We start from the raw sequence: 15,633 nt of genomic DNA on the forward strand, positions 1-15,633 counted from the left end.
GGATTTTTAAAAGCGAGAGATAGACATTTAATAGTGGGCCTTTTCAATCTCTGGAATCCTGAAACTCTAATTTTGAGAAAACGAATGACAAAACCTTCAATAGGGGACATGTTTTAATGCTGGAAATCATATAAGCTAGCTGTATTGTTCCATTAGGCAGAAAACTAGAATGAAGAAAATTAGAGATGGGAAAGCATGAATTTGGATACCAACAATTGCCTTCTTCACAGGCAGGTCCCCATGGATCCCTAGATTAGTATGCGAAGTGCAGAAGTGTAGGTGCCCAGGGTTCCCTGGAGCCTGGCCTTGTGTCTCAATTTCAGATGCAACTTACATAGGAAACTAGTCTTAAGACCAAGGGTCAGGCAGATCTTGTTAGGTAAGATATTAGCTTATGCTTAGAAATTTTTTCTTTTGCAGTTAACACTTAAAAAAAAAAAAAAACCCACATTCACATGAATAAGATTAAATACTAACAATGTGCATAGGTTTAGAATTTGGCAGATGACATTTTACTTCTTATAAATCAAAAGGAATTATAGGGCTAATTTAAATTACTGTCTATTTGGGTGTCCAAATATAGTCTGCTATAATCTAGATACGTGAGACCATTTCACTGGAGAAATGATGGTCTTTGATGAACTCCCACCCCCACAGCTGGTTTTGACAATCTGCAGGGTGTTACAGCCACTGCACCTGTTGCAGGAACTACAGAGACAAGTGAAGATATGAACTTTGCATTCAGAGTTTGGCTTATCACAGCAGTAAGTTCAAGACTTGATTTGTCCTTTTGTTGTATTTTTGTTGTTGTTGTTGCTTTTGGGGGGGGGGTGTAATTTGGTTTATTTATATTTATTTATTTAATGGAGCTATTGAGGATTGAACCCAGGACCTTGTGCATGCTGAGCATGCACTCTCCCACTGAACTATACCCTCCCCACCATCCTTTTGTTTTAAATAACTCTTAGAACAACAAATAAACATGAGGAAGAGTGAGTAGAGAATGCTGGCCGCAAGAATAGGCTCTTTTGTTAGATGGACCATTTTGCCCCTGGATTAAGGCTGTTTCTGCCGTCATGGACAGGGGTGAAAAGGTTTAGCAAAAGGAGATTAAGGAACAACTCAGAGCAATTACATCACATAAAGTCCCACAGACCCAGTTTATCAGGATGAATCCAAGTTTAGTTCCTGTTGCTAAAAGGAAAAAATAGAAAGCAACGCACATGTTCCTTACAAGCAAACCTGAGGGCATACCATCTATTATCAGCAATAAACAGATTGGATTCTTTTGTAAATGAGATTGTCAGGGCCCAGGGGATTTGTCAGCATTTGGATAATCCTCAAATCATCTGCCTGCCCTACAGGGATATTAGGAAATTGTCAGTAATAAGGCTGGTTAGCAATCTTCTTGTCTGGTGCATTAAAGATTATTCCACAAAAGCCAGAGGGTCTTAACCAACCAGCCTTCATTATGTGGTTCAACATTACACATTTTATCAAGTCTCCTGTCCACAGAGGCTGTGAAAACTCTTGTCAATTGTGCAAGTCACCTGGCCCTCACTCTGAGAAACACAGGCTGGGACTTCGGGAGTTTTTAATCCCCTATGGGATATGGAATAGACACAGAGCTCAGTGGCCACAAAGATGCCAAAATGCATTTGGTATCCTATTGTTGACGTACACAGTGCAGGGGGCTCTGCGTCAGGTTGAATTAGGGACCCAGGTCCACTTATGGGACTGCAGGACTGCAGTTTCTCTTTCCTTCTTTTTTTGCCTTATTGTTCGTATGGTTTAAATTTACTGTTTTGTTTTGTTTCTCGTCTTTTTTATTTTATTATTATTTTTTAACTGACGTATGGTCAGTTACAATGTGTCAGTTTCTGGTGTACAGCCTGATGTCCCAGTCATGCATATATATTCATACATTTGTTTTCATATTCTTTTTCATTAAAGGTTATTACAAGATATTGAATATAGTTCCCTGTGCTATACAGAGGAAATTCGTTTTTTATCTATTTTTATATGTAGTGGTTAACATTTTCAAATCTCAAACTCCCAAATTTATCCCTTCCCAACCCCTTTCCCCTGGTAACCATAAGATTGTTTACTATGTCTTCAAGGCTGTTTCTGTTTTATAGATGAGTTCATTAGTGTCCTTTTCTTTTCCTTTTTTTCTTTAAAATTCCACATATGAGTGATATCATATGGTATTTTTCTTTCTCTTTCTGGCTTATTTCACTTAGAATGACAATCTTCAGGTCCACCCGTGTTGCTGCAAATGGCATTATTTTATTCTTTTTTATTGCTGAGTAGTATTTCATTATATAATTATACCACAACTTCTTTATCCAATCATCTGTCGATGGATATTTAGTTTGCTTTAAATTTAGTGTTTTGCATAAATAACACATACACATGGTTCAAAAGTTTTAAAATTGCAAAAGGGATACAGTGAAAATTTTTTCCCATCTCTTTCTCCATTTGCTTTGTTCCTACCTCCTCTGACAGGTAACTCCTGCCATCTGCAGCATTATTTTATCCTTTCAGTTTTAAAATAATTGACTATAAGAAAATATGAAACATATAGTTTTATTTTACTCCTTTTTTTAACACAAATGATAGACTATATTACAATTGTTCTGTGCCTTGTCTTTTTTCCTTAGCAATATATCTTCTATTATACATAACAAAATAGCTTCTGTATTAGTATGTTAATACATTGTATTAGTAATAGTAGAGACCATTTCCGTATTCTTTTTACAATTGCGTGCTTTTCTGTTGTTTCATGTACCATACTTTAAAAAACCGGTCCTCTGTTGATAAACATTTAGATTTTTTCCCCCAATATCACAATTATCACCCCCATTGTGATAACATACAATGAAACAGTGAATTAACTTGCACATTAGTTCTTTCACATGATTTTACTGTTTACTTTTCATAGGGCTACCTGGTACTGGCCAGGTCAGGGGCCTCTCTCCTTGGCTCCAGAAGTTAATAACCAAAAGTTCTAATAGATTCTTATAGTAAGCATTCTTATTTGTTTGTTTGTTTAGATCTCATTATTTTCAGCTGCGTTTGGGTTGCTATCATCTGTTTCTTCTCAGAGGTAGGACAAACTGGTGCTGAAGGATTTGTTACATCTTCTCAGCAAGTCAACTTCCCCAGTCATTCACTCAACAGGTACTTCTGTGGCATCTACTGTGTCTTAGCCATCATTTTAGGCATTGAAAATACAGTAGCTAACAGAGTAAACTCAGTTCCCACCCTCATGGGGCTTATATTCTAATGGAAAGTAACACACCATAAACAAATGAATGACAGTATGATGGGCAATTAGCAAGTAAATAAGTGTCTAATGTGATTTCAGACAGTGGTTAAGTGCTCCGTGTCTCTATATAATCAGTTCAGGGGTGGAAAATCCTTTTCAAATGACATACAGAGAAAGGATTCCAAATCTGGCTTGAAAAATTACTGAAGCTTCTCTCTTTAGAAACTCAGTCAAAGAGGTTCTGGCCAGGGCAAATCTGGCTGATTCTGTCTGACACTGACAGACATTTGTGGTCATTTGAACCAGTAGTGCCACTTTGGACTTACAAATGGCATTAAAAGCAATCTTTAAGACCCGGTTTGTATGGCAGATGTGTGTTTGGGAAACTTTTTCTTTTTTACTAGGGGTATTAGTTTCTTATTGCTGCTGTAATAAATGACCACAACCTTGGCAGCTTAAAACAACAGAGCTGTATTATCTTACAGTTCTGGAGGTCACACGTCCAAGACAGCTCTCATGGGGATACAATCCAGGTGTTGGCAAGGCTGTATCTTCTGGAGGCTGGAAGGGAGAAGCTGTTTCCTTGCCTTTTCCAGCTTCTAGAGACTTTCTGCCTCCCTTACCTTGTGGCCCCTCATCACGCTGACTTTGAATCCATGTTACATCCTTGACTCTGACCCTCTTCCTTCCCTCTCCCATGGTCCCAGTGATTACACTGGGCCCACCCCGATAATCCAGGATAATCTTCCCATCTCAGTGTCCTTAATTTGATCACACTTGCAAGATAAAACATTTACAGGTTCTAGAAATTAGCACGTGGACATCTTGGCGGTCATGATTCAGCCCACCAGTCTGCAATTAAGAAATAGCAACTGAAGATAATAATTAACTTACAAAGTGAATTAAAATAACAGGGAAAATTATGTAAAGGATAATCTTGCCAGAGGATGTCTCAAGATTCAACACTTTGAGATCAGCAAATAAGTTCTGAACATCTGCCATGTGCCAGGCACTTTTCCAGGTGCTTGAACAAGACAGGCACAAATACCTGCTCTCATAGGGCTTACATTTGACAAAGACATCACAAATAAGCATATTATCTAGTAATTTACAGATGGATAAGTGCTTTGGGGAAAAGGATGTGACTCAAGGGAAGGGTCAGGAGAGCCGAAAGGGACTGGGGAGCTGTTGGGGCAGAGGGGGAGCATTGGGGGTGGGGTGGGGGTGGGGAACCATCTGCCTAAGGACACTAATGGACGCTGCAGCATAGTTTTGGAGGCTGAGATTAGAAAAGGCTCTTATACAAGCAGTATTTGGGAACCAGAAGGAATTTTAGAGGTCAGCTAGTCTAACTTCCTCAGTTTATAAAGAGAAAGAAAGCTAAGGCTCAGAAGGTCCACAATGTGGTCTCTAGTTATTTTGCATTTGGCCTAAATTTGAGAGACAGTCTCCTCTCTCTCCAAGAAAGCCAGACATAGTCATCACGTTATCAAAGGCAGCGCCTGCCAGGAGGTAAGGCTGGGAGGGTTTTGTATCAGAGCAGCAGGAGGGATGGATGATTTCAGAGTGTAGTTCTATCTATGCCACTGCTGAAAAATTATTCCACAGAACTTCTAATATACCTCTTTCTAAGTGCAACATTCTGAAGTCTTAAATCAGTGACACTGGCCCTCCAGCCTTTGAGATGCAACTTTGGTGACAATAACCTACATTGGCCAGACACCAAAAGGAAGGGGAAAATGGATTATGATAAAGAACTTTTGGTGTTTATAACAAAAGAATAATGCAGCTTCATTTTCCTAATCATTACTGCTTGAAATGGTTATAATAAACCAACGGTTGATTAGATTCTTAATCGAATCTCCTTGCGTGTGACTATTTTCCAAAACTGTAGTTAAGCCAATATAAAAGCTCAGTATTTCTAAAATTAACAGTGAGAATTATTCGAGTCTCATGACAGTTAAAAGACCAAATGGTAACAAGGTAACATGTTTCCACTCAGGAGACCTGTATGTTTTAGGGCAACACTGGATGAGACTTGGGTGTTCCTGTGCTTTACAGCCTAGAGCCTCTGTGTTTTCTCTGCTTGCTCTGCTCTTCCCCTAACACTCTCAGGCTCACTCTCCATGTCCCAGGCTCTTCCCTGCAGAACCCCCTGGTTTCCCTGCCCCTCTAACGCAGAGAGAATTGCAACATCCTTTCTATTTCCATATCCCCTATCCCCATCACCAGCAGACCTCAGAACCTACCCATTTCCCCTACTTACCTGTCTGCCTCTTTCACAGTTTCTTTTAAAAATCTTTTTTTCTAAAAAATTAAAAACAGAACTACCATATGATCCAGCAATTCCACTCCTGGGTATTTATCCAAAGAAAACAAAAACACTAATTAGAAAAGAAATATGCACCTCAGTGTTCACAGCAGCATTATTTATTTACCAATAGCCAACATATGGAAGCAACCCAAATGTCCATCAAAAGGTGAATGTGGATAAAGATTTTTTTTTAATGCCCTTGGAGCAAACACATACATTTATATTTCTTTCCGTTTTGGAGGCTTGAGTAAAGACAGATTTGACTAGCCTTAGGAAGGGAAGTCTGGATCCCATTTTCTATTGTATCTGGAAATATATCCTCCAGAAATCCACATAGTAGGTAGATAAAGTAAAGAAAGCTTTATTTAAAAGCCTACCAACATTAGAAACAGTTTTTAAAACCTACAAGTTAGTAATCTCATGAAGAAACTCACAAAACCACAGCAGTCCTAGTGAGAATGGGCACAGCTAAAATTTCTTCAAGCAGAATTGGAAGGAAATTGAATTAGTTAGCAAATAAGTCAATGGAGGTTCTATTTTACCTACAAAGCCGTAAGGTACAAGGTACTTTTAATAAGAATAACTACTCATATGGCAATTCTCAGAATTGTAATGTCTAGAGGAACATTTTGTCTTATATTAAATACCTACAGGTTACAAGTCATTGAACCAGGTGCTGGGGGCACATACATGGCAATAAGATACACCTGCTCTCAAAGAGCTCACATTCTGTTCCTATAGATGGTGTTTTTTGTGTTTTTTTTTTTTTTTTTTTTTATTGAAGTATAGTTGGTTTACAATGTTGTATCAATTTCTGGTGTACAGCGTAATGTTTCAGTCATACATATACATACATATATTCCTTTTCATATTCTTTTTCATTACAAGTTACTACAAGATATTGATGAAAACTCCCTGTGCTATACAGTATAAACTTGTTGTTTATCTGTTTTATTTGTAGTAGTTAGTATCTGCAAATCTCGAAATCCCAATGTATCCCTTCCTACTCCTTTCCCCCTGGTAACAAGTTTGTTCTCTACGTCTGTGAGTCTATTTCTGTTTCGTGAATAAGTTCATTTGTGTCTTTTTTTTTTTTAAACATCCATGTATAAGTGATATCATACGATATTTTTCTTTCTCTTTTTGGTTTACTTCACTTAGAATGATGATCTCTAGGTCCAACCATGTTGCTGCAAATGGCATTATTTTATTCTTTTTTATGGCTGAGTAGTATTCCATTATACATATATAACCACAACTTCTTTATCCAGTCTAGATAGTGTTTCTTAACCAGAGCACCAGCAGCCTTTCTACAAGTGGGATTGTCCCAACATCTCTAGCCCTGCCCCTTAAATGACAATAACAAACTACAAAAGCACATTATGGGCAGTAGTTCCCTCCCATCTTGAGACCCAAGGGGGAAAGACAACATTAAGAAAGTAGATTCACAAATCCATAAATAAACATTGTGATGAGGGCTGTTATGGAAATGACCAGGTTGCTGTGCCCGTGAAATAGATGAGGAGGATGCTCTAGTCTGGGTTGTCAGTGCAGGCCCTTTGGGCAGGTGGATGTAGTTTAAATGTCCTGGAGGATAAGAAGGTGCAGTCATGAGCACCTTCTGGGAATAGGGAACAATACGTGCAAAGGCCCTGAAGTGGGAGAGGGCTTATCGAACTCAAAAAACAGGGAAAAAGGATGGATAGGGCTGAGATAAGGGTGCAGATACTGTCAGGGGTAAGGACTCAGGGTTATGGTGAAGAATCTGGGTTTTATTCTAAATGCTTCTGTCAAAAGTTCATAGATAAGAAAAATAAAACCAATGAGTCACTGAAGTTGTAATTAGTGTTTATTGTGCACACTGAAAAGACAGTAACCAGGAACGCTCAAACCAAAACATGGAATGAGGCTCAGGGGTACATTATTATAAGGCAGCTTATTTAGTGAGAAAGTAGTGACTGTTTATTTTTCACAGTGATTGGTTGTAAATATTAAAATTTTCTTGAATGACAGGGAATAATTGGTCAGTGGTTACTTCATATCGACCTTGGAAGATCGTTCAAATTTTGCTTATGATTTCCAGAGGCATAAGCAAGAAATGACCCCGGTCAAGTCATCTTGTAAAACAAGCTAAATTAGGCTTTGCTTGTATAATGAAACTGTTTTTGTCTGCTTAGGGAATTTTCAAGTTTGGCCTCCGTTTGTTTTTTATTTCAAGAGCTTCCTGTTAGAAGCTACCAAAGAGTTTTAAGAAAGGAATTGCTGTGATGATAATAACAATGAGAAGTAATTAACACTACTGAGCACATGCCCTGGGCCAGGTGTGGTTTTACGCTCTTTACATACATTAACTCAGTATATACTTATAATAACGCTAAGGTGAGTACTGTTTATATTACCATCTTATAGGAAGAAACTGAAGCAGGGAGAGGTTAAGTAACTTGCCCAAAGTCAGCCAGCTCAGAAGCTCCGTTTTAACACGTGAGCATTCTCCTGATTGTGAAGCCAGAGGAGTTGTATTTGTTGACGGACTAGCAGGGAGGTGTTGAAAAGTTGTGTTTGCTGCCCCGTGTCTTCAGCAAGCATTTCTCTGGCCCAGAAAGCTGCCAGCAGGTATCTATATTCCTTAATAGATTAAGTGTTAACCCAGGCGCGCACATGGCAAGGCTCACAAACTTTGTTAGGTAGTATTCTAACAAAACAAAAAAAGCACAAAAACAATAAAGAGATCCCTAGAAAATTTGACTAGTCTGGCTGGGAAAATGCAAAATCTCTCAAAAGGGGTCCAAAAAAAACTCCAGAAGCACGAGAAAGGTTGGATTCAGTCACCAAAAAAACGATCAAGAAGGACTCCATCCGTTCGGACTATGCTCTGCCTCGCGTTACCGCCGGGAAGGGGCAGGAGCGCAGAACGGGGAGGGCGTGGCTTGCGGGGCCTGGGCGGAACGTGCGCGGGGCGTGGTAACGTGGGGGCGTGGCAATGGGGGCGGGACGAAATGGAGACTGACATAGCGGGGGTGGGGCCCGCACGTTGGGAAAATGGCGCTGCATCTGCTGAGGAGGGCGGCGCGCGGAGTGCCAGCGGCGGCGCTGCCGAGGCTGTGAGTGCAGGCCCCCAGTCCCCCACCACTCGTCCAGGCTCGCCGAGAGTCTGTTCCCGGCTCAGCGCCTCGGGCCGGGCGCGGCCTCCCTGGTCCCTGGCGGGAATCCCCTCCGGCCAGGAGCAGCGTGCGTCTCCCACGCGCGGGCTCGACCTCTGCCAAGGTCGCCGACGCTCCACGGGGGTCGCCGCCACTGTCTGTGCCTCTCTGTGGGAGGACGCTTGCTTGCGCCCGGAAAATGGGTACAAACGTTGGATCTCTCAGACCCAGAAAACAAAACTAGCGTCCCCATACGTGGAAACTGAACGTGTGGATGTTGTATGAAAGGGGACCTGGAATCAGCCCGTGAGAGGCTGCTCGCCTGATGATTAAGAACATCCTTCACCTGGTGGTTCAGCCTAGCGGTTCCCAGACTGTCTGATCTCAGGACCCTCTTACACACCAAGAAATTATTGAAGACCTCAAAGAGCTTTTGCTTGTATTTGCTGATTTTTTTACGGGTTTTCAAACAAAAATTTGAAATACTCATTTAAAAATAACAAACCCATTTAAATTTAAAACAAATGGCATCTTTAATGAAAAATAACTATTTTCCCCAATGAGTGCATGTTTTTATATTTTTGAAAATCTCTTCAGCTTAATAAGTATTATATTAGCTGTTTTGGAGGAAACTTACCAAGAAATTCCAGGCTCATGCACATACTAGTTGGAAAAGGGAGGACCTCAAAGACTCCCTCAAAGGGTCTCAGGGAACCCCCAAGGTGTCCTCAGATCACACTTTGAGAACTGCTGGTTGAGACACATAAGGCTGTCTCATTCTATTCCCTGACCACCATGTGAAGAAGCTGTGTAACTCGTTTTTAAAGATGAAAAAACAGGCTTAGAGAGGCTAAGTGACTCTTAAAGCAGAGAATGGCAGAATTGGGTTCAGAAACCAAGTTCCTGGTTCCTGGTCTGGAACTTTTTTTTTTATCGGCTTGCACCGCGCTTCTTGACCCACCGGTGTCCCACGCCAACACCCGCCTGGTCTTAATGCATCCCACCTTCCCGTGTCCTAAACCTGAGCCTGGTAATTGTCCTGGAGCCTCTGAAGGGGTGTATCTTGATCCTTCCAGAAAGTCCCTTTTCTAGCCTGTGAAGGCGCCAGCTTCTGTGGCCTGTTCAGTAGTGGGTCTAGTGACCTCACCCACTCACCTAACTTCTTAGGCTCTTGAGGCTTGGTTCATAGTACTCCTTACCTCTTAGCAAACTGGCTCTTTCTCGGCACACCTACACACCCTACCCGGCCATGGCAGCAGACTTTCAGGCAGGGCATTTCCCATAGCCCATACCCCAGGTGAAATCCTGTGCCTTCAGAACACATGGGGATGGGAGACGTAAATATGCCAAAGGTCAGTTTAGGAGAGTCTGCCTAGAGTTGCCTTAATTTCTACCCCAGTTGGGTTGCACTTCAGCCTCAGGCCAGTGGACCTGCTTCTGGTGGCTTTTTTTTTTTTTTTATAGAGTATCAGCACCATTGTGGATAGGCACGAACCACTCCTGACCCCTCTTCCCAGTCCTCCAACATTTGCCCCTGTTGTAGTGCTGTTTCTGACGCTTCCCTGCCCATCCTGTCTCCAGCCCTGCAGCAATCTGGCCACTGCTCAATTTATGTAAATACCCTGCCTTCAAATTGGGGCAGCATAACTCCCCATGGGTAGGTGTGCTGTCGTGAAGGATATCTTTTAAATCCTCTTAGCTGCCAGAGCAAAGAAATGTGTAAATAGTAACGTAGGCATATATACTCATCTATAAATATTTCTGATGTAACCATCTGTATCTATATTAAGCTAAACATGAGTTCATACTGTCTCCAATCTAATCCATTTCTACATGGCTCATTCTAGCCTCCTTACCTTGCTCGTTTGTAAATTTTCACTCCAACAGTGAGAAACCAGGCGCCCACCCATGTGCCATGCAGTTACTCAGTCATTCAGTTTCAGCATACACAGGTAGCAGTATCTGAAATATTAGACCATATTCCATGAGAAAACCCCGTATCAGCTGGAGCCCAGTGCTTAGGTGCAGTTCCTGTCCCTTCAGCCTTAGAGGCTCTACTTGTTTCCAGATTTACTTAGGTTAGCACCTTGTTCTCCCATTCCCTTCAGTGAGGCCATTTCATACATTTGTAATACGGTTAGATTCTCTTGTCAGTTTGCATTTTTTCCTGGGATCCCCCTATCTGGCAGATGATTTTTTTTTCAATTGCGCATATTAAGGTTCACTGTTTTGTTATAAAGTCTATGGGTTTTGAGAAATACACAATGTCATGTATCTACTGTAGCATTATCATGCAGAAGAATTTTACATCCCTAAACATCCCTCTGTGCTTCACCTGTTCCTCCATTCCCCTTTCCTTCCAAATTCCTGACAAGCACTGATCGTTTTACCATCTCTATAGTCTTGCCTTCTCCAGAATGGCATGTAATCAGAGTCATACAGTGTCTCATCTTTTTAGGCTGAGTTCCTTCACTTAGCAATATGCATTAAGGTTTCTCTGTGCCTGTTTGTGGCTTGATAATTCATTTCCTTTTAGTGCTGAATAATATTTCATTGCATAGACGTACCACAGTTTATCCATTCACCTATTGAAGGACATTTTGGTTGCTTCTAGTTTTTGTTGATTATGCATAAAGCTGCTGTAAACATTTATGTGCAGATTTTGGACATAAGTATTAAAATCAATTGGGTAATTACCTGGGAGTATGATTGTATGGTAAGACTATATTTAGCTTTGTAACAAACTGTCTTTCAAAGTAACTACCATTTTGCATTTCCACCATCAATGAATGAGAGTTCAGTTGCTTTGCATTCTTGTCAGCACTTAGTATTGTCAGTTAAGTTTTTTAAGCCATTCTAATAGGTGTATAGTGGTATATGTTGTTATTTTAATATGTTAATTTGTTTTAAGTTGAAATTCCCTGAATCAAATGGTGTTGAGCATCTTGTCATAAGTTTTTTGCCCTCTGTGTATCTTCTTTGTTGAGGTGTCTATTCAGATCTTTTGCCTGTTTCTTATATGAGTTTTTTTCTTATTGTTGAGTTTTAAGTGTTGTTTGCATATTTTAGATATAAGTCCTTTATCAGATATATGTTTTGCAAATATTTTTCTCCCAGTCTGTGGCTTGTTTTTTCATTCTCTTAATAGTATGTTGCACAGAGCAGAAGTTTTTTATTTTAATGAAGTCAGGCTTATCAGTTTTTTCTTTCATGGATCATGCTTTTGGTGTTATATTTAAAAACTCATTGCCAAATCCAAGGTCATGTAGATTTTCTCCTCTGTTTTCTCTAGAAACTTTATAGTTTTGTATTTTATACTTAGGTCTAGGATCCATTTTGAGTTAATTTTTATAATGTGTGTGAGGTCTGTGTCTAATTTTTTTTTTTTTTTTGCATGTTGATCCAGTTGTTCCATCCCACTTGTTGAAAAAACTATCCTTTTTCCATTAAATTGCCTTACTCCTTGTCAAAATCAGTTGGCTGTATTTGTATGGGTGTATTTATGGACTCTCAATTCTGTTATATTGATCTGTGTGTGTTTTCTCTAATATCATGCTGTCTTTATTACTGTAGCTTTATATTGTCTCGAAGTCAGGTAGTGTCAGTCCACCAACTTCAGTCTTCTTTCATATTGTGTTGGCTATTCTGAGTCTTTTGCCTTTCTCCCTATAAACTTTAGAATCAATTTGTTGATATCCACAGAATAGCTTGCTAAGATTTGATTGGGATTGCTTTGAATCTATAGATTAAGTTGGGAAGAACTGATACCTTAACATACAGGTGGTCTACAACTTAATGATGGTTTGACCTATGGTCTTTTAGCTTTATAATGGTGCAAAAGTGGTAAGCACTCACTAGACACTGTACTTCGAATTTTGAATTTTGATTTCCCCAGGCTAATGATTTGTGGTACAGTACTCTCTCATGATGCTAGGCAGCTTTCAGTCAGCCCCACACTAGTAACGATAAATAACTGATTCACTTACTACCATTCTGTATCCATACAGCCATTCTGTTTTTCATTTTTAGTACAGTATTCAATAAATTACATGAGATAATCAACAGTTTATTATAAAATACGCTTCGTGTTAGATGATTTTTCCCAACTGTAGGCTAATGTAAGTGTTCTAAGCTCGTTTGAGGTAGACTAGATTAAGGTATGATGTTCAGTAGGTTTGGTGTATTAAATGCAGTTTTTGACTTACAATATTTTCAACACATGATGGGTTTATTGGGACGTAACCCCATTGTAAGTCGAGGAGGATCTGTATTGAGTCTTAAATACATGAACATGGAATTATCTCTCCATTTATTTAAATATTCTTGATTTCTTCATCAGAGTTTAATAGTTCTCTGCATATAGACTTTGTACATGTTTTGTTATGTTTATACCTAAGTATTTCATTTTTTGGAAAATGAAAATTTTAAATTCCAATTGTTCACTGCTGGTATATTGAAAAGCAATTGACTTTTCAATGTTAATTGTGTATTGCAAAACCTTGTCATAATCACTTACTCCATTTTTTTCAATTCTTTGGGAGTTTCTGCATAGGTAGTCGTGTCATTCACAAAGACAGTTTTATGTCTTCCTTCCCTGTATGTATACTTTTTATTCCTTTTCTTGTCTATTGCATTAGCTAGTGGTTTTAGCAAAATGTTAAATAGAAGTGATGAGAGGGGACATTCCTGCCTTGTTCCCAGTCTTAGGAAAAGCATCCAGTTTCCCACCATTAAGTCTGATGTTAGCTGTTAAGTGTTTGGTAGATGTTTTTATTCTCTATTTGCTGAGGTTTTTTTTTTTTTTCCTGACATGAATCAGGGTTGAATTTTGTCAAGTTCTTTTTCTGTAATCAATTGATATGAATATGATTTTTCTTCCTTAGCCTGTTGATGTGGCAGATTATTTTAATTGATTTTTGAATGTCGAATCAGCCTTGTATACCTGGAATAAATTCCACTTGGTCATGGCATATAGTTCTTTTTCTACATTGTTGGATTTGATTTGCTAATATTTCGTTGAGGGTTTTACATCTATGTTCATGAGAAATATTGGTCTGTAGTTTTCCTTTCTTGTAATGTGTTTATTTGATATTGGTTTCTATATGTCTCATGTCTTTTTTGTTCCTCAATTCCTTTTCTACTGATTTCTTTTTCATTAAGTGAATATTTTCTAATGTAATAATTTTTATTCCTTTAATGATTTTTTTACTATTTTAAAAGATTTGTTATTGTTTTTAAGTGGTTGCTCTAGAGCTTACCATAAGCATCTTTAAAAAAAATTGTGGTAAATTGTATATAACATAAACTTTGCCATCTTAACCACTTTGAGTGTGCAATTTAGTGGCATTATCCCGTTCACAGTGTTATGCAACCACCATCACTATCTCTAAATTTTTTTCATTACTCCAAACAGAAACTTTGTACCTATTAAGCAATAACTCCTCCTTCCCCTGCACCTGATATTCTGTAATCTACTTTTTGTCTGTCTGAATTTGCCTATTTTAGGTATATCATATAATTGGAGTCATGCGATGTGCTCTTTTGTTTCTGGCTCTTTTCACTTAGCCAGAACTTAATGTTTTCAAGATTTTTCCATGTTGTAGCATGTATTAGAACTTCATTCCTTTCTGCAGCTGGATGATATTTCATTGTATGTATAATTACCATATACATCTTAACTTATCAGAATCTACTTTTGATTTATACTAACTTAATTCCAGGAGACAGAGAAATGTTACATCTACATAGTTCTATTCCCTTTTCTTCTTTTTTTTTTTTTAACTTTTTTTTATTGAGTTATAGTCATTTTACAATGTTGTGTCAAATTCCAGTGTAGAGCACAATTTTTTAATTATATGTGAACATACATATATTCATTGTCACATTTTTTTTCGCTGTGAGCTACCATAAGATCTTGTATATATTTCCCTGTGCTATACAGTATAATCTTGTTTATCTATTCTGTGTATGCCTGTCACCCTTTTCTTCTTGTTTATTGTTATACATATTACATTTATATATGTAACAAATCCCATAATATATTGTTATAGTTATCATTTATATAATTTTCATCTTTTAAAGAAACTTGGAGAAGGAGATGCAAGTAAACACACATACAGTTATTTTTATAGTGTTTGTTGCAGTAACATTCTTATTTACTATTCCCGGTTCTTTTGGTTCCTGTGGATTTGAGTTACTGTCTGGTGCTATTTCTTTAGCTCAGTACATCTTTGCTCCTACCTGCCTCCTTTGTATTGTTATTGGCAAATATATTACATTTCTATATGTTATAGGCCTAACAATACAATTATATAATATTCTTTTATATAGTTGCTTTTCAAATTAGGTAAGAGAAGAAAGGAGCAGAAGTATGCATTTAAACTGTGTTTTGGTAGGGGGATGTAGCTCGGTGGTAGAGTGCATACTTAGCATGCATGAGGTTACAGGTTCAATCCCTAGTACCTCTATTACCCCCCCAAATGTAATTACCCCCCCAAAATAATAAAAGAAAATATAAACTGTTTTATAATTACGCAGTTACCTTTACCATTACTCTTTTGTGTTTGTGTGTGACTTTGAATTATATTCTGGGATTACTTTCAGCCTGAAGAACTTACATTAGTATTTCTTATAAGTTGGGTCTGCTGTCAACTGCCCTGCATGTGTGCATAGCCTTTTAGATGCTCAGGAATGTGTCAGAGCTTTTCAAAGTCCCCTATAGTCATCTCATTCTCCAGCTTTTCCTTTTAAGCTTTGTCATTAGCCTGTTGTTTGCCCCAAGTGTTATCCATCATCTCAGGTAGCTGTAATGTCAAATAATTGCTTCTGATGGGTTTCAACAAATGCCTTCAGGGAAAATGCTGTTACCAGTGTTTGGCTGAGTCAGGTCAGCCTTGCAAGTAGGGTCT

The 15,633-nt window shown here is 38.7% G+C and overlaps 1 protein-coding gene across 2 annotated transcripts in view; it reads left to right on the forward strand.

The window, feature by feature from the left end:
* Nucleotides 1–8,570: 8,570 nt before the first annotated feature.
* CLYBL (citramalyl-CoA lyase) overlaps nucleotides 8,571–15,633 on the forward strand; it is a 205,527-nt gene continuing 198,464 nt past the window's right edge. For both annotated transcript variants that reach the window (XM_074378471.1, XM_074378472.1), the window contains exon 1: nucleotides 8,571–8,686. In XM_074378471.1, coding sequence (XP_074234572.1) covers nucleotides 8,625–8,686 — 62 coding nt within the window. In that variant the 5' untranslated portion in view covers nucleotides 8,571–8,624. The remainder of the gene's footprint in view (nucleotides 8,687–15,633) is intronic.

Source organism: Camelus bactrianus, chromosome 14, assembly GCF_048773025.1.
Source record: "Camelus bactrianus isolate YW-2024 breed Bactrian camel chromosome 14, ASM4877302v1, whole genome shotgun sequence".
Lineage (NCBI taxonomy): Eukaryota > Metazoa > Chordata > Mammalia > Artiodactyla > Camelidae > Camelus > Camelus bactrianus.